We start from the raw sequence: 26,950 nt of genomic DNA on the forward strand, positions 1-26,950 counted from the left end.
ATCTTCATCCACCCTTGGCAGTGGGCCTGGTGATATTTCTTCACAAATATATCGCTCCTAGAAAGGGTAGATACATACATAAAGATGTAGAAATCTGCACACGAGTTTATTTGTTTACAGTTGCAGAATGGTTTTGTTGTAGATGTGCTATGGCTATTTCAAACAGCATGAAGAAATAACATTGCTTTGCCATTTGGAAATGTATGTAGTTTAATAATAATTGTAAAAAAATATCTACTGCTGATGAATAGTTTAAACCCTCTCTAATCCATATGTAAAGTTTTAGACAATTGCACTTTATCATTCATACCTTGATCTCACTCAGTATATTGATCGGGACAAATCCAAACTTGTTCGGTCAAATTGCCTAATCCAGTCCAGAGATCTACCCTGAAATCCGGAAATAACCTTGAAATAGTTTAAAGCCAATAACACCCTTCCCCTTGTTTTAGGGATCCAGTCTGAGTTTAGCAGAAGGTATGTTTTCCGAACGTTATGCTGGGGCTTCTACCATGAAACCAGAGAAGGACTTAAATGTCTGATTCAAACTCTCACTTCTTGGCATTGCTCTTCCATAATATGTAGAAAAGATCCTGCCTCATTAGCCATAATCTACTAACAAGTTACATAAACCTTGACACATTCATCGAACAAGGTTGGGCATTTGTGTTACTTGTATATCTTTGACTATGGCTAAATCTGATTTCTCCGTGTTAAGGAATTTCTTGATTAAGTAAATTAGCTCTGTACTGGCAATCAATACCTGGGAAGATCCTGGAAAAGATAATAAAAAAACAGATCTGCGAACAATTAGTAGCAAATAAAGTTATAACCAATAGACAGCACGGGTTTGTCAAAAACAGATCATGCCAAAACAATCTTATTTCATTTTTCGATAAAGTGACTAAACTCATAGACCAGCAAAATAATGTGGACGTAGTATACTTAAACTTCAGTAAGGCATTTGATAAGGTAGACCACAACCTGCTGCTTAGTAAGCTAGAAAAAGGTGGGATAGACACCACCACCACCAGATGGATCTGTAGCTGGCTGACAAACCATACTCAGTGAGTAGTCCTCAATGGTACTACATCCACATGGAGAGAAGTAAGCAATGGGGTACCACAAGGCTCCGTCTTAGGCCCAGTACTCTTCAATATCTTAATGACCTAGACAAGGGAATAGAAGGGGAACTCATCAAATTTGCAGATGACGCTAAACTGGCAGGAATAGCCAACAACCCAGAAGACAAACTCAGGATCCAAAAAGATCTTGACAAATTTGAGCAATGGGCCCTATCCAACAAAATGAATTATAATGTGAGGAAAAGCAAAGTTTTACATTAGGCAGGAAAAATCAAAGGTATAGGTACAGACTAGGCGAGACCTGGCTTAAAAAAAGTAACTGTGAGAGGGACCTTGGATCACTTGACTACAAGCCAGCAGTGTGCAGCAGTTATACAATCCTGGGTTGTATAAACAGAGGAATAGAATCAAGATCATGTGAAGTATTAGTACCGCTTTATAAAACCCTAGTAAGACCACACCTGGAATACTGCAGCCAGTTTTGGTCATATCACAAAAAAGATGTTGAGAGTTTGGGGAAAATTCAGAGAAGAGCAACTAAGATGATTAAAGGCCTGGAGATTAAAACATACAAGGAATAGCTGCAGGACTTGGGTTTGGCTAGTCTACAGAAAAGAAGAAATAGGGGGGACATGACAGCAGTATTCCAGTATTTGAGAAGCTGCTACAAAGAGGAGTGGATCAACTTATTTAGCAAAGCACCTATAGGCAGGACAAGAAACAATGGATGGAAACTAATCAAGGAGAAAAGCAACCTGGAACTAAAGAGAAAGTTCCTAACAGTGAGGACAATTAACCAGTGGAACAGCTTGCCCCCAGAGGTTGTGGGTGCTTCATCACTGGAGGTTTCTAAAAAGAGACTGGACAGCCACTTGTCTGAAGTGATATAGGATCTCCTGCTCAAGCAGGGGCTGAACTAGAAACTCCAAGGTCTGTTCCAGCTCTATTCTATTCTATTCTATTCTATTCTATTCTATTCTATTCTATTCTATTCTATTCTATTCTATTCTATTCTATTCTATTCTATTCTATTCTATTCTATTCTATTCTATTCTATTCTATTCTTGTTCTGATCTAGAGGAATATTAGCTAATCCTGTTAAATTGTGCAAAAATGGTCAGGTTACTGGGGTAGTTTCTGGTGATTTTTGTGTGTGTGTGCCTTCAAATCACTCTTGACTACTAGCGACTGTGTAGACAAGACCATATAGTTTTCTGGGCAAACTTTTTCAGAAGTGGCTTACCATTGCCTGCTGAGAGAGAGACACTGGTCCAAAGTCATTTCTCTGGCTTTCTGCCCAAGACAGGACTAGAACTCATAGTCGCCTGGATTCTAGTCCAGAAATCTCAATCATTACACCGAAATACCTGTCCTCTGTGAAGCCATATAATCTGCATTAGTCTTTTGAATGAAATATGCCCTAATCACGTACCCCAAGAGCAGCTACGTTGAGCTATCTTTTCAACATTTCTCTTACTGATATTCCTTGCACAAGCAGAAGGATGAGGGGAGCTTCAAATACGCACGGTCTCCATCTAAATTAAAATATGGCACAGGACAAGGTGAACAGAAAAGACTGGCGAATTAAGCACCCGCGTGAGAGGAAAATCAATCCTAACTATGCAGAGACAGGAAATCTGAGCCCTTCCTGTTTTAGCTGAATTGCATTTACCACTTTTTCTCATCATTGGGCATCCAGCTCTGAATTAATGAGTAAAGAGATGAGTAATGAATTAATAGAGGGACTGAGATAGCTGGGATAGCTGACAAGCCTTTCAATAAGTTGGCCAGATCAAAATGCTCACCATCTGGAAATATTAAAGGGTTTTATAGTATTACTGAGATTAAAGAAGTTGACTATGTAAGACAAGTTTAAGTGGAAAAATAAGATGGGGTATTCACAGGGGAATTTCCAGAGAAAAAAAATGGGGGGGATTATTTATGCTCACATTTATCTATTCAGTGTTTTGTCCATTGCAATCAAGAAATATTTAAGCTTTCTGTGTCGAGACTCAGGGACAAGGAATGAAGACTTTGCTATATGTGCAGGACAAAGTCCATCTCAGTAGCTCTTTAACTAGCAGTTTATTAATTAGACAATGAAATTAAGAGTTAACTACTTGGTTATGTTCCAAAGAATATTTGCCACTGTGTGACAGAGGAAAAACTCCTCTGAAGAGAAGAGGCACCAGCACCGCATGAAGTTAAGAATCCAAGGAAAGTCTTCTCCAACCATCTTAGCTCTCCATTCAGTTTGGGGAAATTTTCCTTGCCATCACCATCCATCCATTTGTAAATCATGCATTCTACTGCAATCAATAATTAAAATAATATTAGCTTATAACAGAATGGATAACATTTGGGGGGGGCAATCTTGTAAACCAAACGTAGCAAGTAACCAATTTGGTTCCAGGATTGTTTTTCTGCTTGACCTGAAGTATTGCTGGATTTTCTTTGTCATATAACCAGAAGATCAACTAGTTCTGTCATGTACTTTAGAATGGATTACATTTGCAGAGCATTCTATGTAGTGTTCTTGTTGTGTCCGGTACTGCGACAGATGACTTGGAGACAGGGTTGGGGTTATTCTGTTTATTTCCACTCCACGTGGCCGAACTGGCCTTGCATGCTCAGGTTGACCTTAAATGCCTGGCGACTTCCTGACGCTAGCCAACCCCCTGGCTCTAATCTCCCGCCTTGCCTTGGTCACCCAACCCGGTGTCCAGGAATTCCCACTGGCCAGGTTAGCCAATCAGGTGGCCGGACAGGTACATACAGAACAGTTCTCATTACCATTTCAGTCAGAATCTCCTAGGAAGTGAATCTTTTTACTCCTGTTTTTCATTAATTGAAGATAAAAGCTACTGCTGTAGCCTTCTCCAAGCTGATGTTGAGACTGCAGTGCCCATAATTTGCAACCCATACTGTCTGGGAATGCATCTTGAAATGGATGTGTCTTCAAACCTTGTTGTTAGTTGTGAAGTCGTGTCCGACCCATCGCGACCCTATGGACAACGTTCCTCCAGGCTTTCCTGTCCTCTACCATCTTCTGGAGTCCATTTAAGCTCACGCCTACTGCTTCAGTAACTCCATCCAGCCACCTCATTCTCTGTCGTCCCCTTCTTCTATTGCCCTCAAGCTTTCCCAGCATTAGGCTCTCTGTCCATAGTTCTTCAGGCACCCTGTCTATCAAATCTAATTCCTTAAATCTATTTGTCACCTCTACTGTATATTCAACAGGGATATGATTTAATTCATACCTGACTGGCCTAGTGCTTTTCCCTACTTTCTTCAGTTTAAGCCTAAACTTTGCAACGAGAAGCTCATGGTCTGAGCCACAGTCAGCTCCTGGTCTTGTTTTTACTGACTGTATAGAGCTTCTCCATCTTTGGCTGCAGAGCATATAGTCAATCTGATTTCTGTGTTGACCGTCTGTGATGTCCATGTGTAGAGCCGTCTCTTGGGTTGTTGGAAAAGAGTGTTTGCTATGACCATCGTATTCTCTTGACAAAATTCTATCAGCTTGTGCCCTGCTTCATTTTGTACTCCAAGGCCAAACTTGCCTGTTATTCCGGTTATCTTTTGGCTTCCTACTTTAGCATTCCAATCCCCCATGATGATAAGGACATCATTTTTTGGTGTTAGTTCTATAAGGTGCTGTAGGGCTTCATAGAACCGGTCAATTTCATCCTCTTCAGCACCGGTGGTTGGGGCATAGACTTGGACTACTGTGATATTGAATGGTTTGCCTTGGATTCGAACTGAGATCATTCTGTCATTTTGAGGATTGTATCCCAGTATTGCTTTTCCTACTCTTTTATTGACTATGAAGGCTACTCCATTTCTTCTGAGGGATTCTTGCCCGCAGTAGTATACCTGATGGTCATCTGAATTAAATTCACCCATTCCTGTCCATTTTAGTTCGCTGATACCTAAGATGTCGATGTTCAGTCTTGTCATCTCTTGTTTGACCACGTCCAGCTTTCCTTGATTCATGGATCTTACATTCCAGGTTTCTATGGAGAAAAAATCTTTACAGCATCGGACTTTCCTTTCACCACCAGACACATCCACAGCTGAGCGTCTTTTTGGCTTTGGCCCAGTCGCTTCATTCTTTCTGGCACTACTAGTACTAGCCCTCTGCTCTTCCCCAGTAGCATATTGGACACCTTCCGACCTGAGGGGCTCATCTTCCAGCATATCGTTTTGCCTTTTGGTACTGTCCATAGGGTTTTCATGGCAAAGATACTGGAGTGAGTTGCCATTTCCTTCTCCAGTGGATCACGTTTTGTCAGAACTCTCTGCTATGACCTGTCCGTCTTGGGTGGCCCTGCACGGCATAGCTCATAGCTTCATTGAATTACGCAAGCCCCTTCGCCACGACAAGGCAGTAATCCATGAAGGGGGTCTTCAAACCTACACGGCTGCTTTTAACTTTCTGAAAACTCTGCTAAATCTAATCAGCAGAGAGCTTGCATAATTGTGCTTACTAGCTCTTCCCCTTATCTGTGCAATTAAATGAAATGAGTTGTTTCAAGGTAATTAAGTTACTGTTGGCCTTGACAGTCCATGATATTGATCACATAGTCTAGAATGAGCTACTTCAACTGAATCTAGAGTTCTTCAGCTTTTCAGTAGGTAGAAGCAGCACCTAAGTGGGGCCATTCGGATATTATGAAACATTGTGTGAAAAGTGTAAAGAAGAGAAACAAACTTTATTGCATCCGGATTGCAGCCCTCTTCCCCATTTGTTGAAATGTATTGCTTCAATTGCTCAACTTATTAGGAAAAGAGAATCCAGTGATGAAATGTTCTATAATTATCCTGCTTTGTAATGTGGAAGAATCAGAGGGGTATCTCATGGGAAGCAGAAATAGTATCATTCTATGGTTTAGAATTATCTAAACAATCAAACATGAAATTTAAGATTGCACATTCCTCTACAGCATTGCTGGCTCTGACTGATCTGGTGCTGTATGCAATGAAACAAAGTATAACAAATATTCAAAACCAAGTATGACTCCAACTCTATTATAATAAATTAATTAAAATATATATAATTATTGTAATAAGCACAGTATAATATAATAAATGGCCGATACCATTTGACCACATGCTGGTTTCTTTTTCCTCCAATCTCTGAACAATATATACATATACATATACATATACATATACATATACATATACATATACATATACATATACATACATATACATATACATATACATACATACACACACACACACACACACACACACACACACACATATACATATCCATTTTAACGCATCCAATTACAGGTGGGTGGCACGTTTGATGGCTAAATTATTGATAGTTAAAGGGCTATAAAAACAATCTCTCTCTAATGTTGGTTTACTCTTCGACAATGTTAGCAGCGGCTATTAAAAGCTCAGTGTGAAATATACTTTCTGTCCCAGAGATCAACATGTCCTCTTTTTTACAAATATATATATATATATTTAAGAAAAGAAAAATCTAGGAAATTCAACATCTAACCTAAACATTTTCTGCTGTTTTGATGGAGATCCTGTGTTCCAATTATTAACCAAACCTTCTAAGGCGCAATTATAGAAATATGTCTCCCATTCTGTCTGATGGTACTTTACTGAACATCGGATTGCAGATTCAGAAACGTTGAGGTGCAGGGAAAATGTTTTAGCCGTTTCAGAATGAAGAACTCTATAAAAATGCTGAGGAACAAGATGGGTCAGAAAAAAATGAAACCAAAAGAGAGATTGTTGCTTATATCTTACATACAATATTTTTATGTAAATAAGTCCTATATAAATATGATTTCTCATGGGAGAATAAATTACATACTGGGATATTAGTGGTTTCAAGCCCTTTTGGGGCAGTGAGAACATCTGGACTGTTGAGAACATGTCAAAGGTGCTTGTCAGATGAAGATTAGTAATGCTTGCTCACACACGATTGCCCTGATTGGTGTAAAATCCAGCTCATAAATATATAAAAGAGGAAAGCAGTTAGTGTAGTGGTTAAGCCACCAGACGAGAAACCAGGAGATGGTGAATTCCAGTCCCACCTTAGGCACCAGGCCAGCTGGGTGATTTTGGGCTAGTCCCTCTTTCTCAGTCCTAGGAGGCATTGCCAAACCACTTGCCATAATCTTGCCATAAAAACTGAAGGACAAATCCAGACACTTGCCAGGAATCAACATTGATTTGAGGGGGAGAGACGGGGGGGGGGGAGGGAGGGAGATAAAGAGAGAGAGAAGGAGGGAGAGAGAGAGGGGGGGGGAGGGAGGGAGATAAAGAGAGAGAGAAGGAGGGAGAGGGAGAGAGAGAGAGGGAGGGAGGGAGAGAGAGAGGGAGGGAGGGAGGGAGGGAGGGAGGAAGGGAGAGAGAGAGAGAAGGAAGTAGAGAGAGAGAGGGAGGGAGAGAGAGAGAGAGAAGGAGGGAGAGAGAGAGAGGGAGGGAGGGAGAGAGAGAGAAGGAGGGAGGGAGATAAAGAGAGAGAGAAGGAGGGAGAGAGAGAGGGGGGGAGGGAGGGAGGGAGGGGATGGAGGGAGATAAAGAGAGAGAGAAGGAGGGAGAGGGAGAGAGAGAGAGAGAAGGAGGGAGAGAGAGAGAGAGAGGGAGGGAGAGAGAGAGAGAGAGAGAGAGAAGGAGGGAGAGAGAGAGAGAGGGAGGGAGAGAGAGAGAGAGAGACCATGAATTGAGTTACACAGCCTCTCCATGAATTTTTTGATCATCATGCCATTCTGAGAAAAAGAAATCTTCATTCTTTTCTAGGCTGATGGATCATTTTACATCTCTCTGCTGCAACTCCTTAATCATTTTGGTTACTACGGTATATTCTTCCCCTTTTCCAGTATTCGAGATACCATGACCAGACCTACCTGCTGAATTCAAAGCATAGTTACACCATTTTATTAAATAAGGACATTGTGATTCACCGAATGCCAATGGGAAGATATTATATATGTTATGAATAAATTAATCAATGAGAAGAGAATGTTGTTTGCTTCCTGCCCAGTTAAAGATAAGCATAAAATTCATGCTACAGGGATCAAAGTATAATTTTTGTTAACTCTAGCAATCAATCAGAATTACACATGCTAGCAATTATCATTATTAACAAAAATATGAACTGCCCAGATTCAGATTGAGGAAAAGGGAGTTGCCAGAAGGGGGAAAGAAAGAGAGAAAGAGAGAGAATATTAAATTTTAACCATTCTTTCAATATAGACTTTAGAAAATCAACAAAGTCACCAACCTTCACTATTTCTCTTGGTTTCATTGCAAATGGCTGCTCTATATTTTTTCCTTTTATGTTTGGTATCAATCTTCAATCAAAAGACCTCTGTTTCTGCTTCCCAGAGGTATGTATTTATCTTTTAGTGAAAAAGATAGGAAATATTTCCAGAAAATAAGGACATATGCCCAAATAAATGGATGGAGAGATCAGAATTTTATTGTATATTGCCAAATTATTGTGGGGAGAAGAGTCATAATGAGAAGCTTGTAGCATAGATAAATTATATATCAATTTAATGCCAATATATGCCACAGAGAGACTAAACTCAAGACAGAGCACAACTGTCTATTAACAAGTCAGTTTAGAATGTTTTTAAAAATTGCCACCTAAAATGAGGAAACGACACTCTTCTTTCTGATTGAAACAGAATATATTTTTAATTAAAAAAACCAATACTATATCCTGTCCCAAAGGTGCTTTTTTCAAGAAGCAACTGGACTTTCTTGTTTTTCTTTGAAGACATTTTGCTTCTCATCCAGGAAGCTTCTTCAGCTCTGACTGGATGGTGGATAATGGAAGGAAAGGTCTTCAAAGAAAAACAAGAAAGTCCAATTGCCTCTTAAAAAAGCATCTTTGGGACAACCATGACCTGGATGACTGAGAATCTCCATAGACAATACTATATCCTCTTCTTTTTCTTCTCTCAAGCAATTAGGTTTCTGCTAACTTTTTATATAATTAACATGAGGGTAGTAATACAAGTATTCAATGATTTCTTTTTTTTTTATTGAAAAGTTTTACAGTACATTTTATCTTTAACAGTCCCCCCCCTCCCTCCACCCACCCCTACCTAACCCTCCCTATCCCTCCCCCCCATTCCCCCCTCCCCCCCCCGACTTCCCAGAGCTAAGTACAAGGTATAAAAACAAAGAACAATCATAAACATCCATATGCTAACAACAATAAACTATTAATTCTATCGCACTCTAGCTCATATGAAATGACTACAAGCAATACTAATATTACATATAAAAAGGAAAAAAAAGAAAAAAGAAAAGAAGACTTATTCAAATGCTAAATGAAACTTTTTAGTCCCATATTTGTTCTGGATATATTCAATCCACTTTTTCCACTCCATAATATAACGTTCTTGCGAATGATCTTTCAAGTAAGCCGAAATCTTTGCCAGTTCCGCCAGGTCAGAAACTTTTAGTGTCCAATGATGTATTCAATGATTTCTAACATTCAGGTCCCAAATCGTTGATAAATCGTTATATGGGACTTTCCAAAAGAAAATAAACTTTAATAAGTTAATAATAAACTTTATATCATAATAGGATATATTCTCTTCAATAGATTAAAAAATAAACTTAGGCATCAAACTGAAATCCTCAAACTCATTTTATATGTGGATTTAAGAGTTATTACATGCACAATTTTTCCTTGGATGTTAAATCTTGTTTTTCCTCAAAACCATTGCTAATGGATTCTGTATGAGTGAATGCATTTCCTCTGTCTAACCCCTGCATTTTGTATGTTTATTCAGCGATGCGGCCTTAATCTTATCACTTAGGTCCTCTTCCTGTCCAAGTTTAGCTGATCCAGAAATCTCCCAAGAACAGACTGCATGACTGTTTTCTGAAAGATCATGTGAATCACATAATAGTGAGAAATGAGATATCAACAGTTTTAGAATCAGCTCATTGTTTTTAAACCAGGATAATCAATTCATCAGTGCAGTCTCCAATTTCTCCAGAAGTCTTCATTCCTTTTTTTCTGATGAATCTATACCAAGAAGTTCACCAAATGATTTCTGAAAGTTGGAATATGACCAGGAAGGGATATTACTCGGCTCTGAGGTTCAGTGGCAAAATTTGTTCCATCAGCGAAACAATTTCAGTTATAGAAGTTTCCATTGTCTTTACAAAGTTATCCAACAGCCTCATATGAAATTCAAGCCAAATATCTAGCCAACCTGATACCATATTGAGGACTTAGATTTTTGAGTCCACATACATTAGGATAATAAAATCAATAAAAATATTTTAAAATTAAATTTAACATAACATACTGAATCTCTACATTTTTGTAGATGTTAAATTGACTATATAGATGTTATAGGTTTTGGGATGCATGTCATCTCAACTCCAAGTAATCTGGGATGCAACTGATTAAATATCTTTCAATCTATTTATGATCAAGCACTTTGCCCAATTTTGGGATGGAAACAGTCTTGAACACCCTAGTGATGATATAAGTGAGAGCATGGAAAATGGGGGTTTCCATTTGGTTCTTCTGACTTCTTGGTGGCCTTCAGTACTTCCAACCATAATCAGAAGAGATAGTTCTCATTCTCTTCCTTCTCATTGGAAGAACCAGATATCCACAAGAGTTCCCGTGAACTTGGAGCAAAAGAGGAGAGGTTATGAACCACAGTTCACACCAACTTCTGCTTTATACTTCAGCTGAAGCCTAGAAGGACTTGCCAGACAGCCTCATTCAGCACTAGTCAAAACCTTGTCCCAGATTAACTGGTTTCACCACCCACCCTACTTCTGTTGGCAGAAAATGGTCTTCAGACAGCAAGCAGAGATTTGTTATAACAAGCCCAAAGCTAAAGCAACACCCAGCAATTTGGTTTCTTGACCTGAAACTCAAGCCTATTAGCTAGAGTTAACAAACAAGCTGATTTCCTTGGCAAGTTATCTTACAAATAAAAAATAAAAATAGAAGTGTTCATAACTATGTGGCTCCAGGCAGTAGAGTTGGGGATTAGGTACTTCCAGGAAAAGAAGCCAGAGACCACTCCTTTAACAAACAGGGTTTCGGTAATGAAGTTTCATATGGTTTCTGATTTCATACAAGTCATGGTTTTTAGCTAGTACTGACTCTTAATTTCACAACAAAGTAATTTATAAGTGGTAGGGATTTTTCATTTCAAATGAAAATGGCCATAGGAAATAAAACAGATCTAATGACCTATTTTGCAGGGCGGTATATTTAGCGGTATCCTCAAGATTATGTGGTTCCTTCAGACATTTCATTTGACTGTAGTGAGTTTCCAGTTTGATAGGCTTCTATATCTGTGTAGGGTCGCTGACATTAAGGACCCTTGAAAAAGGCACGCAGAGGCTTAAATCATTGCATGCAACCATACTGTGAGAAATCTACAATATTTTCCATGCAGGCTCCATTCCAGCTGATCAGTAGGACTGTCCCAGTCAACGTGGGCTATTCCAACACCTGTTACTGTGTTTCCCCGAAAGTAAGACCTACCCCAAAAATAAGCGTTAGCTTGATGTTTGGGATTAGGCCTATTATAAGCCCTACCCCAAAAATAAACCCTAGTTTTGGGGCGAGGCACACACCTAAAAATCAAGCTAGAGCGGAGGTGGGGGAGAATGGAGCTGCCCTACACACCTTGCACCCACTTACCTTGCAGCCAGGCCTCTCGTTCTGGCCCACTTCTTCTGTGGCGTCCCCAGGCCTGCATTTTGAGTCAGGCCTTTCCGGAAGACCTCTGCAACCGAAAACTGAGCTATGGATTGAATCCGTTGCTCAGTTCTCAGCTGCAGAGGCCTTCTGGAAAGGCCTGACTGTCTGCAAAATACAGGCCCAAGTTCCATTTTGAGCTACAGAATAAAGTTGCTCCTTCAGCCGCTGAAGAAGTAGGCCAGATGGGCAGGGCTGTCAGTGCCGGAGGTGAGTGGAAAAGACACCCCCCAAAAAATAAGACCTGGTGCCTCTTTTGGAGGTTAAAAAAAAAACAACCCAGTCTCATTTTCGGGGAAACACAGTAGATGGGCCAAAGCTCCTGGAATGGCTCCTTGCAACATTATTGGGAGTCTATGTACATTCATGGCTGCTCAGTCATTCAGAGAGGGGAAATTCATAATTTCTGTTCATGGTTTTTGCAGCTCAGATCTTTGCACTCTCACTCCTTCTTTTTCAGTGATCAGGTTTTGTGGGCTTTTCCAAAATCTGACAAAGAAGCAGACATTCTACGGAATCTGACCACTGCTTTTGAGGTAATAGCTTTTTGGCAAGCCATGAATATAGAACAGAAAGGCTGGGTTCTCACTTTGCATTGAACTAATGGGGTGAATTTGCTTTTGGCTTAGTGTGATGTGAAATGAACCATGTTGGTTAATAAACAATTTAGCACAAATCCAGACAGTTGGGGTTGATTAATAATCAACAGCTTAGGTTGATAGATAAACTTAGTCTGAATACACTATTCATTTAGGACCATTTAAAGTAGTACAAGTAGTCCTCGACTTACAACAGTTCATTTAGTGACTGTTCAAATTTACAAGGGACTGGAAAAAAATGACATGACCATTTTACACACTTTTCACCCGTTGCAGCATTCATATGGTCACATGGTCAAAAATTCAGACACTTGGTAATTAACTTATGTTTATGACAGTTGCAGTGTCCCAGGGTTATGTTGTCACCTTTTGTGGCCCTCTGACAAGAAAATTGTGGTTGTAAGTAGAGGACTATCTGTATTTAGAATGGAGCTTAAGAAACAAAAATGGACAAGAAGGAAAGGAAAAAAGATGAAATGTAAGAGTGAAAGTAGAAAAAATGCAGAAAAGAAAGTTTATATAGGTTCCCTATAAATATATTGGGGGATAAATTAATCTCTCAATAAAATGCATAGTAAGTAGACTTAAAGAGGATGTAGAAATTGCTTGGAACAAAACAAAGAGTTATACTGTACATCCACTGGAATAGGCAGCTATATTAAATCTAAATTATCATCACATGGAAATATGTGGAGTTACACTAATGGCCTATAAGAGAAAATATGTTTGATATTTTATGACAATATGTTTGCGAAAATTGATACAGCAGAGGGTGAAGAAAAGCATATAGAAAAGTAATTCCTGCAAAAAAGATTAAAAGATACGATGTGTACCGAGAAAAGAAGAGATTATGCAGAATATCCTGAAGGATCACAAGGAACAGACATTTTGTTTCTGAAATGGGCAAATGAGGCCAAAATAAGGAGCCTGCAGCAGAATGAATGAAATTAAAAATAAAATTTAAAAATGGGATGAAATTGAAACAGGGAATGCCAGAGAGTATTTTAGAGCTTTCTAAGGGAATGATAGAGATATATTGAAGAGTAGAATTGAAATGAACGCTACAATTGTTAGTGTCCAAGAAAATACTACTACTAAAATAATCGATGAGAAAGTTAAAAAGCAAGAAGACTATAGATATAGAGAGAGAAGCTGGAGGAATGATAATAGAATAGAATAGAATAGAATAGAATAGAAGAATAGAATAGAATAGAATAGAATAGAATAGAATAGAATAGAATAGAATAGAATAGAATAGAATAGAATAGAATAGAATAGAATAGAATAGAATAGAATAGAATAGAATAGAATAGGAGAGGAGAGGGAGTTGGTTTGCTTATGGTTAAAAGGTGAAACTGGCTGTGCAACCTGCTTTACCTGTGTCAGATTTTCTCTACCAATCACAACAGTGAGTAGCCTCCTTTCTACAGTAAGTTGACACTTGCTGACACTTAAATAACTTTCTGGAAGCTATTTGCCTTTTAAAAAGTCCAGTTGCCTCATGAAAAAAAGCATCTTTGGGATAGCTTTATGGAAGGTACCACCAAATCATACATGCTCAGAAGATAGAAGGGCACAGGAAAGAAACCCTGTATATGTATGTACCTCAGCCCTAGGAGTTAATCCTTTTTTTCCCCTTGGTTCATTGTTTTGAACCAATGAATGCTAAGATTTGTTTCCCAGCCTCTAAGACTGGCATCTCTTCCATCTTAGCACAAGGGTTCTGCCTATCCTTATTTGTCACATTGCCATCTTCAGCCCTTACCAAAAGTATATGTGAAGATTGCATCTCTGTCTGGCAACTGGAAGAATGCTTTTATTGTTCCCCTGCACAAAGCTTAAGATAGCAAGAGTATATGCAAAAACTGGGGGAAGTGTGTGTGGGAGTGGGAATTAATGAGTTGGGTGTGCCCAAGAAGTTCTTTTGCAGACGTTTGGTTGACAGATGGCAAGAGATGACAGCAAAATTCAGGAAAAGCCCTGCAGTTTTATGCCAGCGAGTCACTGAAAAGTGTTTGAATGTGAGAAAGATAAAATACATTTATTGATAGAAAAAAGTGTGTAATAAAATGAATAAGCTAGAATTGTGGAAGATTTTGCATAAGTGTGGAGCTGAAATCTATTCCTAGACTGAGGTAGAACTGAAGCAAAAACATATTATTAGGATTAGCAATTTTGAGCAGGGACTAAGATAAAGACGTTTGATGTCCCTTTAGTTAATGTATTTATAGGGATAGGCAAATGCGGAATAGTTATTGTTAAATAGCGGGTTCTTTGGCACAGGAATGAAGACACAAAGCTGAGTACAAGGTAACTCATAGTTTATTTCGTGCAGAAACTGTACTGGGGAAAAGGCTGCAACCAGCCACAATATATAGTCTAGCCCCTAGGTGGCAGCCAATAGGTTTGAATCAACCAGTGCCGCCTGGAGATAGCCAATTGCAGCACAGGAGACTTGTAGTCTGGGTTGCTGGAGAGCTGTTAGCTGCTCCAGAAACCCACGTGGTATTCTTTAAGAGCCCAGTACATAACAGTTATGATGATGGCAAGGGGAAAATCATTATTGCTTCTTCCAATTTATATTAAATAGATGGTATCACGCAATGAGAATTAGTGTGTAAATTGAAGTAGCAAAACCAAGGTAGATATGATGGGAAATTACCAGTTTTCTGCCATATTACTTTTAAGTTTAGTTCCAGAAACAGCAGAAAGGAAGCCCCCAACTACGTCTCTCAAAATATTTTGCATGAAAAGAGCATAACATAAAGGCTGCAAGATGAAACAGATTGCCATGAGAAAGTATAACAAGTAATTACCCCATTCTACATGTCACTCTCTTTCTTTTCAAAATAGATTGTGCTTTGGCAACCTGTTTCCCCTGAGAACATTGTAAAGAATAAGGAGGTACATTTTTACGTCAATGTTTCCGATGTAGATGACGTGAAAGTGGAGCTTAACCGATCTGCCATTTTATTCAGGTATGATACTTTCTGTCCTGCTCTCCATGCCTGTGAGTAGGATACTATCAAGCCATTTTTTTTGTATGTTCGTCTCATCAAAGCTAAGGAACCTTTCTGCTCTTTCTTTTCAGAATTTCTCTGGAAGATGTTCAGAAAATTATTGACCTACAAACTGTCAATGACAGTGTTACACCCCGCGCTTCTATTTCATTCTATGAACAATATCATTCTCTGAAAGTGGTAAGACTTGATGTATTTCATTCCTTTATTCCCAAAACTGTGGTGGATTCTCAAGGAGTTTCGAACCAAGGATTTCATAATGAAATAGTCATAAGGTCATTTAGGTTAACCAACCAACATCTTCACCGGATGCCATGAGCCAATAATTGCTCCATGCAGTTGACCAAACTGAATTGAAAGAAGACAGAGTAGCTATTTCTCAAGAGGCCATCTGGCTGGCTGGAACTTAGTCCTGCAGCTTGGGAGTTCTCCTGGATTCATGGAGGGAGAGTAAGACTAGGGGGACCTTTGGCCGCATTTGTTTGGTTTACCAGTTGGGGTCCTACTGGAGTGGGAAGTCCTGGCCATACAACTCTCACACCTTCATCACCGCTACCCTGGACTACTTTTTCAAAAGATTTAATTTCAAGACTACTGTACTTGGACGCTGCAATTGGTATAAAATGCAGCTAAGAGGAAACTCTGACCCCCACCACCCAGCCTAAAATTGTAATGGCATCTTCCTTTGAGGTTTTTGGGAAGACTGTTAAGGTTGAGGTTTTTTTCCATAAGGCCTTTAAGGTAAATACATGGTGGTTTGCTAGAGAAAGATCCTATTATTTTCATTTTGTTCTTTATTTTTTATGCCGGATAGGCAAGTCAAATGTTATGCTTATTTTCATACACTAAGGATATCATGTAAAAGCTAAGACCTAACATATGTAGCAATCTTATGTATGCACCTTCAGAGTTTAGTCACACAGTGTGAACTTTGCTTCTTAATAAATGTACATGAGCTTATAGTCTGAAAAACAAATACAAATGCACCAAGCATTATTGAAACATAAACATGATTTCCATTATGAGGAATAATATTTGGACTGGTTATTTCCATTTTCATTAGAATTTACTTAAGGAAAAAAATCCCTAGGTGGTACCCATAAACCCTCATTTGCTGCCATCATTTTGTGACTGTCCTGAGTTTTGGAACCTATATCTTGTACCACTAATATAATGCTTTTAATCATCTCAAGAACCTTTTAACAACAATAAAAATGGTGTTTAAAATATGCAACAATATATCCATGTTTTATCTTTTTCAAATCATTGCGTTAAATCTATAAAGTAAGCTAGCTAGGTATTGTTGTAGCTATATTGCAGGAACAGAGTTGGGTCACACCAATTACTTTTTCCTGCCTCTACCATTATTTTTCTCTTTTAATTGTTGGAACACAAATTGCCTAAATGGCTGTTCTGACCTTCAGAAATACTTGTTGTATCCCAGCTTCATGGAACCTGGTATGGTCTGTGCTTTATATACAATCACCCTGGAAAAAATTAGGAAGGACATGAAAAATAGTTGGGATCCTATCTATGTCATCTGGAATTAACTGGTGGAATAATGGCAGGAAGTTGTTGCTTCAGAATTTAAAAATGCCTTGTCTCTGTTGAAAGAGCCATTTTATCTTTTAGATATATACATGGATGGATGAAATAGCTGCAAGATATCCTGCTATCATCCAAAAGATACATATTGGACATTCGTTTGATAAACGTCCGCTTTATGTTTTGAAGGTATGCTTGGCCAAACTTCAAAATTCCTTCAGAAAGTGAAACAGGGAATCAGGTAGAGATGGAATCAAGGCAATTTGAGAACCTGTCTGGAGATGCCAAGTGGGTATGCCCAATTGCAACTGAAATGACTTGATTCATTGAGAAAATGGACTCAAGAGAGCTGGAAACTCCCCTACTATTTTCTTTCACTGGATTTTGATTTTATTTTCAGGAGAGAAACCATTTTAATTTTTTGCTGGTTGCATTGACATCAAAACTTGAAAGTAACATGTTATTTTGAAAACTATTTTACAAGTAGTGTTGATTTAGGATAATAAGTATAATCATGTAGCCATGCATGCTCTTGGGAACCTATGCCATTACATTCCCTTTTTATTAGCTTTCGAATAGAAACAGAACTCCCAAAAACGCCATCTGGATTGATTGTGGAATCCATGCAAGAGAATGGATTTCGCCAGCTTGTTGTCTCTGGTTTATAGGACACGTAAGTTGATGGATTTCTTTTTCTTTTTTTTAAGTATCTACTAAGTGACACATACATATCTACCTACCAAGGATACAAAAGAAAAAGGGTGGTGCTTTTCAGAGTTCGATAAATAAACATGGGTTCTGGCTCCCAAGGAACTTGGGAGTCTTTTATTTATTTTAAAGAGAAGGTAGAAGGCTGAGACAAAAATAAAGGAAGATTCTGTAAATGAATTTAAACTTGCAACAAAATAGAATTAATTCAACTGGCCGTGCTTCTTATTTGGACGTGTTACCATGTAAGGCTGACATCAACCTTGCATATTTGAAAGTACACTTTTCCCCTGTCGCTTTACAGTCCAAGAAACTAGGGTCTCTTCTGAGATGGTTGACATGTTCCCATTCTTGTGGTGGGCTAAGTTGCCTCTTATCTGACCATACCTCTGGTTGCAGGTCTTCTCCATCTTCAGAGGTCATTCCCACATACCATCAAAAGAAAAGAAAAAAGTCAGTAGGTCAACAATGAAGGTGTTCATGTGACACCCTGATGCATAAACTAGCCAACCATTTAAGCCTAGTGTGTGACAAGACATCAGGTCATGCACTTTATCATAGTATGCATATTCAGATAATGGATTAATTCCAGGCATTATGTTTTTTGCATAAATCAGTTTAAAAGGATAAAGTAGGGAACAGATTAAAAGCATACAAAACCAGTTCAATGTCTATATTCTCTGGTAGAATTCCTCATTCTTCTTGGGATCCTACAGGATATAAGGCAAACCGTTAACCCAAGAAGTGAGAAGCAATGGCAATAACTACTAAGCAACTAGATCTCCTCATCTTTAAACTTCGCCCTTGGAGTGTGACTCTGAGGCACAGTGGGAAATTTTTATGGCAATTAAATAATTCAGAGCCTTATAAAAGGCCTTTTTAAAAGGCAAGCTTTCTCCTTCTTCAGGGGAGGTGTGGTGGCTGATTGGTTGAGATGCTGGGCTCGTTGGCTGGAAAGCTGGCAGCCCAGCCACATGACAGGAGCTCCTATCCTGCCAACATAGCAGTTTGAAAGCATGCAACTGAAAGTAGAAAACTAGCTACTACTTACTTCGGTGGGAAGGTTGACAGCACTCCATGACATCATGCTGGCCACCTGACCATGAAAAGGTCATCAGACAACGTTGGCGCAATGGCCTTGAAACAGAGATGAACACTGCCTCCTACAGCCAACTAGCGGGGTAAAATCTGACAACTAGCGGAGTAAAATCCACAGAGACTCCACCTTCTTCAGTTTGTGGCACTCTCCTTCTGTTAAATCCCTTATCATCCATTGACTTAGTATAGTGGGAGTTGTAATCCAACATATCTGACTTAGCACTACGTTGAGAAGAAGTCTGTCCTCAGTTCTGAAAACAGGACAAAAAGTGATAGGATGAAGTTATACTTTCTTCTCACTTATAAATTCTTTCCAGTCCTAGTTATGCTATGTAGGAGCTCTTGGAGGAAAAAGGAGAAGAAAATTCCAACGAGTGCAGGAGAAATTTCTCCATAATTATTTAATAACAGGATCAGACACATGCTGTTGGTGAAGCATAATTGTTTACCAGAGGCAGCAAAAGACAACCTAAAAATGAGTGGGTTGCAACCCCTTTACATAGAATTATGCAAATTAGAATGTAGCTATGCTCAAATATTAAAAAGGTAAAGATTCCCCCGCACATGCGTGCTAGTCGTTTCCAACTCTAGGGGCCGGTGCTCATCTCCGTTTCAAAGCCGAAGAGCCAGCGCTTGTCCGAGGACGTCTCCGTGGTCATGTGGCCGGCATGACTAGACGCCAAAGGCTCACGGAACGCTGTTACCTTCCCACCATAGTGGTCCCTATTTTTCTACTTGCATTTTTTACGTGCTTTCGAACTGCTAGGTTGGCAGAAGCTGGGACGAGTAACAGGCGCTCACTCTGTTACGCGGCACTCGGGATTCGACCCGTCAAACTGCCGACCTTCTGATCGACATGCCTTAATAATTGATTGGACATAGCAATCCATCCAGCAGTTTCCATTAAATCTTATTTTTGCATCCACTTCTAGGTTACACAATTTCTAAACAGGGATGTAACAATGGCAGGTCTCCTACAGAACCTTGATTTCTATGTCATGCCAATAATGAATGTGGATGGTTATGAGTATACATGGACTACTGTAAGTATAAAACTTTTCTAGATATATTATGAAATTTGATCTGGAAAGTCCAAATAATCTACACTGAGATGACTTTTTACAATGCTGCATTATGTTATGCATCATAGCACAGTATTCAAATCGATAAGGTTTGTGCTGCAGGATTGCCTCTTTTCTTTTAAATGTTGCTGGAGGAGGGAATGCAAATTTCCTGCTAAATCACATACAAAAAATTAACTTCTATCATTCTTTGACCTTATTTTCAGGGAATTAGATGCTGGTTCTAATAAATAAGTATGCTCACAATATTTATTTATTAAATGTATTTTTATAAGTATACTTACAAAAAAGAATACTTTTTATAAATGTATTCCTTGTCTAAATTTGTGCTTGATGCTGGAACAATTTATTTCCAAATTTGGTGCAGGTTTCAAACTTAGCCATGAGCTTCACTTTTGGCTTTATTTCACTGGGGCTCCATCTCAACAAAATCCTGCACCTCGTGAAAGCAGGGAAAATCTAGGAATTCATCTTGGCCCACAGATGAATGACAGGAACCTTGCCTGATAGTGTACTGTACATCCAAAGAGAAAGATAAGGCAAGATAATTCTACTTTCCAATAGGTTGCTGATACTCATTTGGATCTGCAAGATGGGTTTAGCAATAGCTGAGTGTTTAGTTTTAAGCTACCTTGATTTATATCTTCACTTCACATTAGATGAACTTGATAACCTATACATTCTGGTTTGGTTCAGAAACCTGGTAAACTCTAATGTGGCTAGTTCTTAGCTTAGCCCATGGTGAACCTTACCACAGTGGTTGTACACATGGTTACAGTTTTCTCTAACTCTAAACCTTTGTGCCGATGTTTAACATGATGTGTGACTTTAGAATCTCAGTCCCAGATTGTCGCAGGGAAGAAAAAGGTGAACAGCAACTCTCCTGAACACATTAGGAAAATATATGGGGTAGATGGACAGAGAGGTACGTTGGTCCCAAGTTCTCCTTGGCCTAATTACTGTAATGTGAAACAGGCACGTTCACCGACGTTTAACTTTAACCAGAAAGATGCTTCTGCTCAATAGGCATGGATTTCTTACTACAGTCATCTATTTTTCAAACTTGGGACTGCCAACAGCACTGTCTTGGAGCATTAATGGCCTTAGTACTAGATTCCAGACTTCATGCTCTTACAAATGCTTCCTCTTTTTGTCTGCAATGTGTATTACTTTGGCTACGGTGCCCACAATCAAAACAAATACTGTAGCAGTTTTGACTCATTTACGCACACATTTACTTGCTTCTGCGGATCAACCTTAGGATTTACAATAGCGCACTTTGCCAGCTCAGAAAACACTGCAATATCAACAGGTGGTTCTTTTGGAAGCCTTGTTTCCAAGGTGCAGTTAGTTATGTGCTGTTTTAGGTTACAAATTATGTATTGGTGATCTTAACATTAAAATACTGACATACTTGGGGACTGGTGTGTGTGTGTGTGTGTGTGTGTTACCTACAGAATCGAATGTGGAGAAAAAGCCGCTCCCAGCATGGCAACAACAAGTGCATTGGGACAGATATGAATCGCAATTTCGATGCAGGCTGGTGTGGTAAGATGATGTTTGCAGTGCTTTTTTTGTAAAAGAAAAAGGTGCCGGAACTCACACATGTCATACAACCCACCTTGCCTATCCTACAAGGTTCCATCCAAAAAAGGTGCCGGAACTCCGTTCTGAGCGTTCTATGAGAAAAAAAGCCCTGGATGTTTGTATGTACATACACACAGGCACTATGCAGTATGAAATATTTATTGCAGTAATAAAGTATAAACTGATCTACATATACTTGGGGAAAACAAGTTTCATACTCCACTTGATATATAAAATGCTCTCCAAGCCTATCCTATGTTAAACACCACTGAATTCCATTTTATTTTCCTATACATAGGCATAGAATTACTCATATAACATTCCACAAGACTGTGTTGGACTACACATACAATCATCAGTCCATATGGTCAGGGTCAGGGGTACCATCACAACAGTTCTGGTGTACATTTGACTGGAGAAGGCTGAAGTAGATCTCAATAGCTTGAAAAAATGTACAAGAATAAAAAAAAATTGTGGGTCCATATATTACATCAGAAAAGCTTCTAGATTCACCCAGCGATGAAGGTTTTCCAGTAGCTTCAGTTAGTTGCAAGGTGGAGGAGGCAGATGGTACCCTGTTTTCATCCTCAAGTGAAGCTGTCTTTTTTCTTAAAGTGAAGCTCAGGAGCAAAATGTCGCATACAAAACAGCCACAGTATACCAAGAGACACCAACTACTTCCCTGCACCATTATTTTTGTGAAAATACCCAATACTGGAAATACTGCAGAGGCCATTCATGCCCTTCCATGTTTGTCCTCAAGTTGTAATTTTTAAGGAGTCAGGAAGGAAATTGTTTAAATAATGCAGGGAAACTTTTTTAAAAAAATATGGCTCCAATTAGTTTTACACATTTTGGCAGTGAACCCCAGTCACATGAATTAAAAGGCCAAAAAGTGCCTCGACCTGAAAATGGGTGAACGCTCTGATAATACAGGATTAGCAGTAGCAGACTGAGATTTGAGGACCCCTTTGCACCAACAACCTATAAGGACTTCACTCAGTTTCAGGCTCCAGCATAAATAAATAAATACATCATGTTTTCCATTTATTGCCCCTGGATCCCATAAATTTAAGCTAATTAAAGCTTTTATTGTTTTTTCTTAAAGGAAAAGGTGCATCTAGAGATGACTGTCAAGAGACTTACTGTGGACCTTACCCAGAATCTGAACCAGAAGTAAAAGCCGTGGCCAATTTTCTCAGAAAGCACAAGGATCGTATTAAAGCATACCTAACAATGCACTCTTACTCCCAGATGGTTCTGTTTCCATATTCATATACTAAAAATAAATCTAAAGATCACGATGAGCTGGTAAGAACCCGTCTTTTTCAGTCTTGAGTTGAAGAGGGCCTTTGCAATTATTTTTGGACTTGGATTTTTATTTCCTTAAAGAAAGAATACAAAGGGCACTTCTTCCTTAAAAGAAGTGGCTAACTGCCGAGTCGCTAAGTACTTGCCCATGTCAACAAGAAGTTGTGGCTGGTCATATTGTTATAAAAGCAAGTAGCAATGGCACCTTAGCTAGGTTTTCATGCTTCTTCCTCTTCCACTTCTTTCATTTGAATACAGCAAGCCATTGTTTACAAAACAGAATCATACGGTCTGAAAATACAGCATGCTTTCTATATAAAATAGTTTGCTACAGTCAGCTGAAATGGAAAATTGCCATAAGCTACAATCAAGTTTCTAACTTCTTCCCCTGTGTGATTATTCTCATAACAAGCAACTATCTATCCCCACCCACATCCTAACTGAATCATAACACAGCTGCCTTATTTTTTTGGCTTTTATGAATTTACCAAGAAAACAGACTTTTGCAGCCGTATCCATGCATCCACTATATTTATCATTTCGAAGGATGCTTCAAGTTTGAGAGGAATATAGAATATTCAGAACAAGTGTATAAAATACACATTCTTGTAAGACACCATTCGTAGCGCATTTGCACTTTTCATATCTAAGTACAGGGGAATTACACTGAAATTTATAGTACAATAGCAGCTAGGCGACATGACACTACATAGCACAGAAGCAAATTTGTATGATGGATGCATGTCAATCAGGTCCAAACAAGAACACATGTGTTGAGTATTTCTCCTGAGACGAATGTTTGTAAGCCAGGCTTTATCCAACATCCACGCCAGGGAATCTACCCCACTAGAATGGATCAAGAACTGAAACCATGGTTGTTGCAAGTTTGTGACTGATTACAACATATAACAGAAATAATATATTAAAACAGATAACTATTTTAATACATTATATTAAACTAGTATAATGGAGAAAGAAGTGAGTACGCTGTTTGTCATGAAGTATTGCTTTTTAATTACTACAAATAATGAAAAAGTTAAGGAACTAAAATGCCAAACAATGTTGAAGTCAAAGAGAGTAAGTGATTAAGTAAGTAAACAAATCTTTATTTTTTATAAAGAAAAGTAAATAATCAAATGGCAAACACATCAGACTTAGGACTGCAATTAATTGCTCTCGGCAATGATAGCATCTTTTAAGGATGCAGAACTTTGTTATTAGAGTCTACACACAGAGATTGTCTGGCTTTACTGACAAAAGAATTTTGCTTTTTCCTGTACTCTTCAAGAGTTGTCACTGTGTAATTCTGAAAGCTCACTGCATTTAGAACGGTGTATCTCAAACATCACGTGTCGACTTTAGCTCCCAGAATTCCCCAGCCAGCATTTTTCAGAGGTGAACTCATTTGTGAGAGTTGAAGTCCACACATCTTAAAAGTTTGCAAGTTTGAGATTGGAATGTAATGTTTTCTCCATGGCTGCTGGCATTCAATAAAATAAAGGGCTGCTCCACAAGGACAATGTTCTTCTTTTGCTCTTCTCCTCCTGTAATCTCACAATCTGTTGCAGAGGCTCAGCTTTGGGAAACCCAAAAGTTTGTCTGTCAACAGCATCTGTTCTACTATCAGACCAATATTAACTACTATATTCAAAATTGAATTTATTTCTGCAGTCACATTTTATGCTGGTTTTGATAAATAAAAGACAATGTTGTCTTGCACATTTTAGATTCCCCCCTACCCACCCACCCCAGAAAACAATGTCAGCCATAATGCAAAAAAAGAGATTTCAGACCACAAACCAAAGCAAGCAGACATAACAGAACTTGTGAAAAGGACACAAAAGCAAAAGGCAAAGTTCAAAAGCATGCAGTCGTTGGAAATAGGGAGATGAATAAAAAGCCACGGGCACACAATAGCCTAGTTTTTATTTACATCAAGGTAAACCACAGATTGGATTTTAATCTCAAGCGCGCTAAGTCTAGGACTGACATCTTTTCTGCTTACTCGCAGCTTTAGCTTTTATGTTTTCTATAAAAATGTACAACTTTTAATTTTGTTGTGAAGAATTCAAAATCTCTGGGCCATCGTTGGGAACTTTAATGTAAAAGGCAGCTCACGAACATCCAGAACAAGACCAGTCTTTTTTTTGGACAGCTCTCTCTTTTTGCAATCAGACTGAAACATAAACTCTCAATGATGATTGAATTAACCAATTCTCTACTTTTCAGCAACTGGTGGCAAACCAAGTGACTAATGCGATTAGAAACACATACCACAACCGCTACGTGGCAGGCTCCGGTGCACAAACCATCTGTAAGTACAGTAAAAACATGAACTACCTCCTTTTATCAACAGGCCTTTGCTGAGCTTGGGCCATTAATACTTCTGGTTTCCTTCACAGATTTAGCTCCGGGCGGTTCAGATGATTGGGCTTACGACCATGGTATTAAGTATTCTTTTACTTTTGAGCTTCGGGACAGGGGAAGATATGGATTCTTACTTCCTCAGCATCTCATTAAGCCGACCTGCTATGAAGCGATCACCGGAATCAAAACTATAGCTTCACACGTGAATAAAAATATGTAAAACATGTAATTCCATTTTAGCATTATATACCACAGCATTGTACACAAGACCACCCGATACATGTTGGTTCCTATTTTAATTTCAAATAAAGCTTATTTTTCATGTTATTTATGATTAATAGTATGGGTGATGAGGCTCTTCAAACCTGATTCTGAAGAATGGCTTTCCAGCTCACGTGAACATAGCTCACGTTCAACTCTGTTAAAGAAGTTGCAGCTTTTTCCCCCATATAAACCTGAAGAAAGATGTGACTGCTTTAAAGGGTCAATTGGGAATCTTAAGGTAGCTGCATTTTTGGGGGGGGGGAATTGCTAAGCTGGAAGCCTAAAAAGACTTGTGGCTGCTTTAATGAATAGCAAAATAGTGCTATCTTTGTGCAAGATTTAAAATCTTTCTTTTAGATCATTTCTGAAGTACGACAGTGCTATTAGAAATAACTGATTTCCATGTAAGTACATTCAAAGGCAAACGGGCAAATTTTTAGGCCTTTTTCTAGAAAGGAAGAACGCAGCCTTAACAGTGCACTATGTCAAAATGTCACGGAACCTGCAAGCAGAGGATCAAACATGCATGAAAATGAGGCTTTACAGTGGTACTTATTCCCAACTGAGGAGGAATATAAAATACTTTTTCTTCATAATTTGGCAACCGTGTGGTGCTGAGACACTCTGTCAGTGCTTCAGCCAGCAACATTAAGCAATTTTGACAAGAGCCAATAAACAAAACCATCTTAACATTTTATAATTACGGTATAATGATCTTAATAGCACAAACAGATCACACTTGCAACTGGATCTTTTGTCCATTATAGGCAACGAGAATATTTACATCATCCATCTTCTTTATGATACAAGCCTCCTGTGTTCGTTAACGAACAGCCTAAATTACACCACCTCTGGGCAAGAGATTATTATAATCTAAGACTGCAGATGGTAGAACAAATCTTAAGAAAAAGACCCAAGGGGGAAAATATTCCCCGAGTTATCCAATGGCACAGAACACGGATAAACTGAAAGAAAAGCACCAATAACGGAGTGGAGTATTTAAGAGAAAGAAAACAAAGGAAAAGGCAGAAATAAAACAAGCAAACAGAATCACCTCATTTTCACTCTGAAGCTCTGGTCACAGTCTGAAGACCATCTGTGGATGGTCTTGGGTGAAGCCAAATTGAAATGCACACTGAAGAAACATCTCACCCAAAACTAAACTTGCCGACCGGTCTATGTCTTTTGGAACGCAAGTGCCTCTTACTGGCTGATCATAGAAAGCATCCTTGGTTGGAGAGGCAATTGTAGTCAGGTAAAAACAAGTGGGCCTTAGAAAAGCTGAGCAACAACAAAGCTAGTGGAGGTGACAGTATTCCAGCTGAGCTATTCAAAATCTTAAAAGACGATGCAGTAAAAGTGCTACACTCAATTTGCCAGCAAATTTGGAAAACACAACAGTGGCCACAGGATTGGAAAAGATCAGTTTACATTCCAATTCCAAAGAAAGGCAGTGCCAAAGAATGTTCAAACTATCGCACCATTGCACTCATTTCTCATGCTAGTAAAGTTACGCTTAAAATCCTACAAGCTAGACTCCAGCAGTATG

At 38.9% G+C, this 26,950-nt stretch overlaps 1 protein-coding gene and 1 long non-coding RNA gene across 2 annotated transcripts; one reads left to right on the forward strand and one right to left on the reverse strand.

Moving 5' to 3' along the window:
- Positions 1-8,375: 8,375 nt before the first annotated feature.
- CPB2 (carboxypeptidase B2) lies at positions 8,376-26,661 on the forward strand (the record flags this gene model as incomplete). Its single annotated transcript, XM_081318678.1, has 11 exons — positions 8,376-8,452; positions 12,281-12,356; positions 15,273-15,397; positions 15,511-15,619; positions 17,072-17,173; positions 17,553-17,657; positions 19,723-19,833; positions 21,330-21,420; positions 22,568-22,770; positions 25,000-25,084; positions 25,173-26,661. 11 exons carry the CDS (start codon positions 8,376-8,378, stop codon positions 25,355-25,357), a joined length of 1,269 nt encoding a protein of 422 aa, XP_081174804.1. The 3' UTR covers positions 25,358-26,661.
- LOC308662634 lies at positions 17,696-20,417 on the reverse strand. Its single transcript, XR_014025251.1, has 4 exons — positions 20,157-20,417; positions 18,744-19,041; positions 18,348-18,402; positions 17,696-18,102 (listed from the first exon to the last, which is right to left on the reverse strand). It is a non-coding gene; the product is annotated as an uncharacterized lncRNA (long non-coding RNA).
- Positions 26,662-26,950: the final 289 nt, after the last annotated feature.

Source organism: Vipera berus (genome assembly GCF_964194415.1).
Source record: "Vipera berus genome assembly, chromosome: 1".
In the NCBI taxonomy this organism is placed as follows: Eukaryota; Metazoa; Chordata; class Lepidosauria; order Squamata; family Viperidae; genus Vipera; species Vipera berus.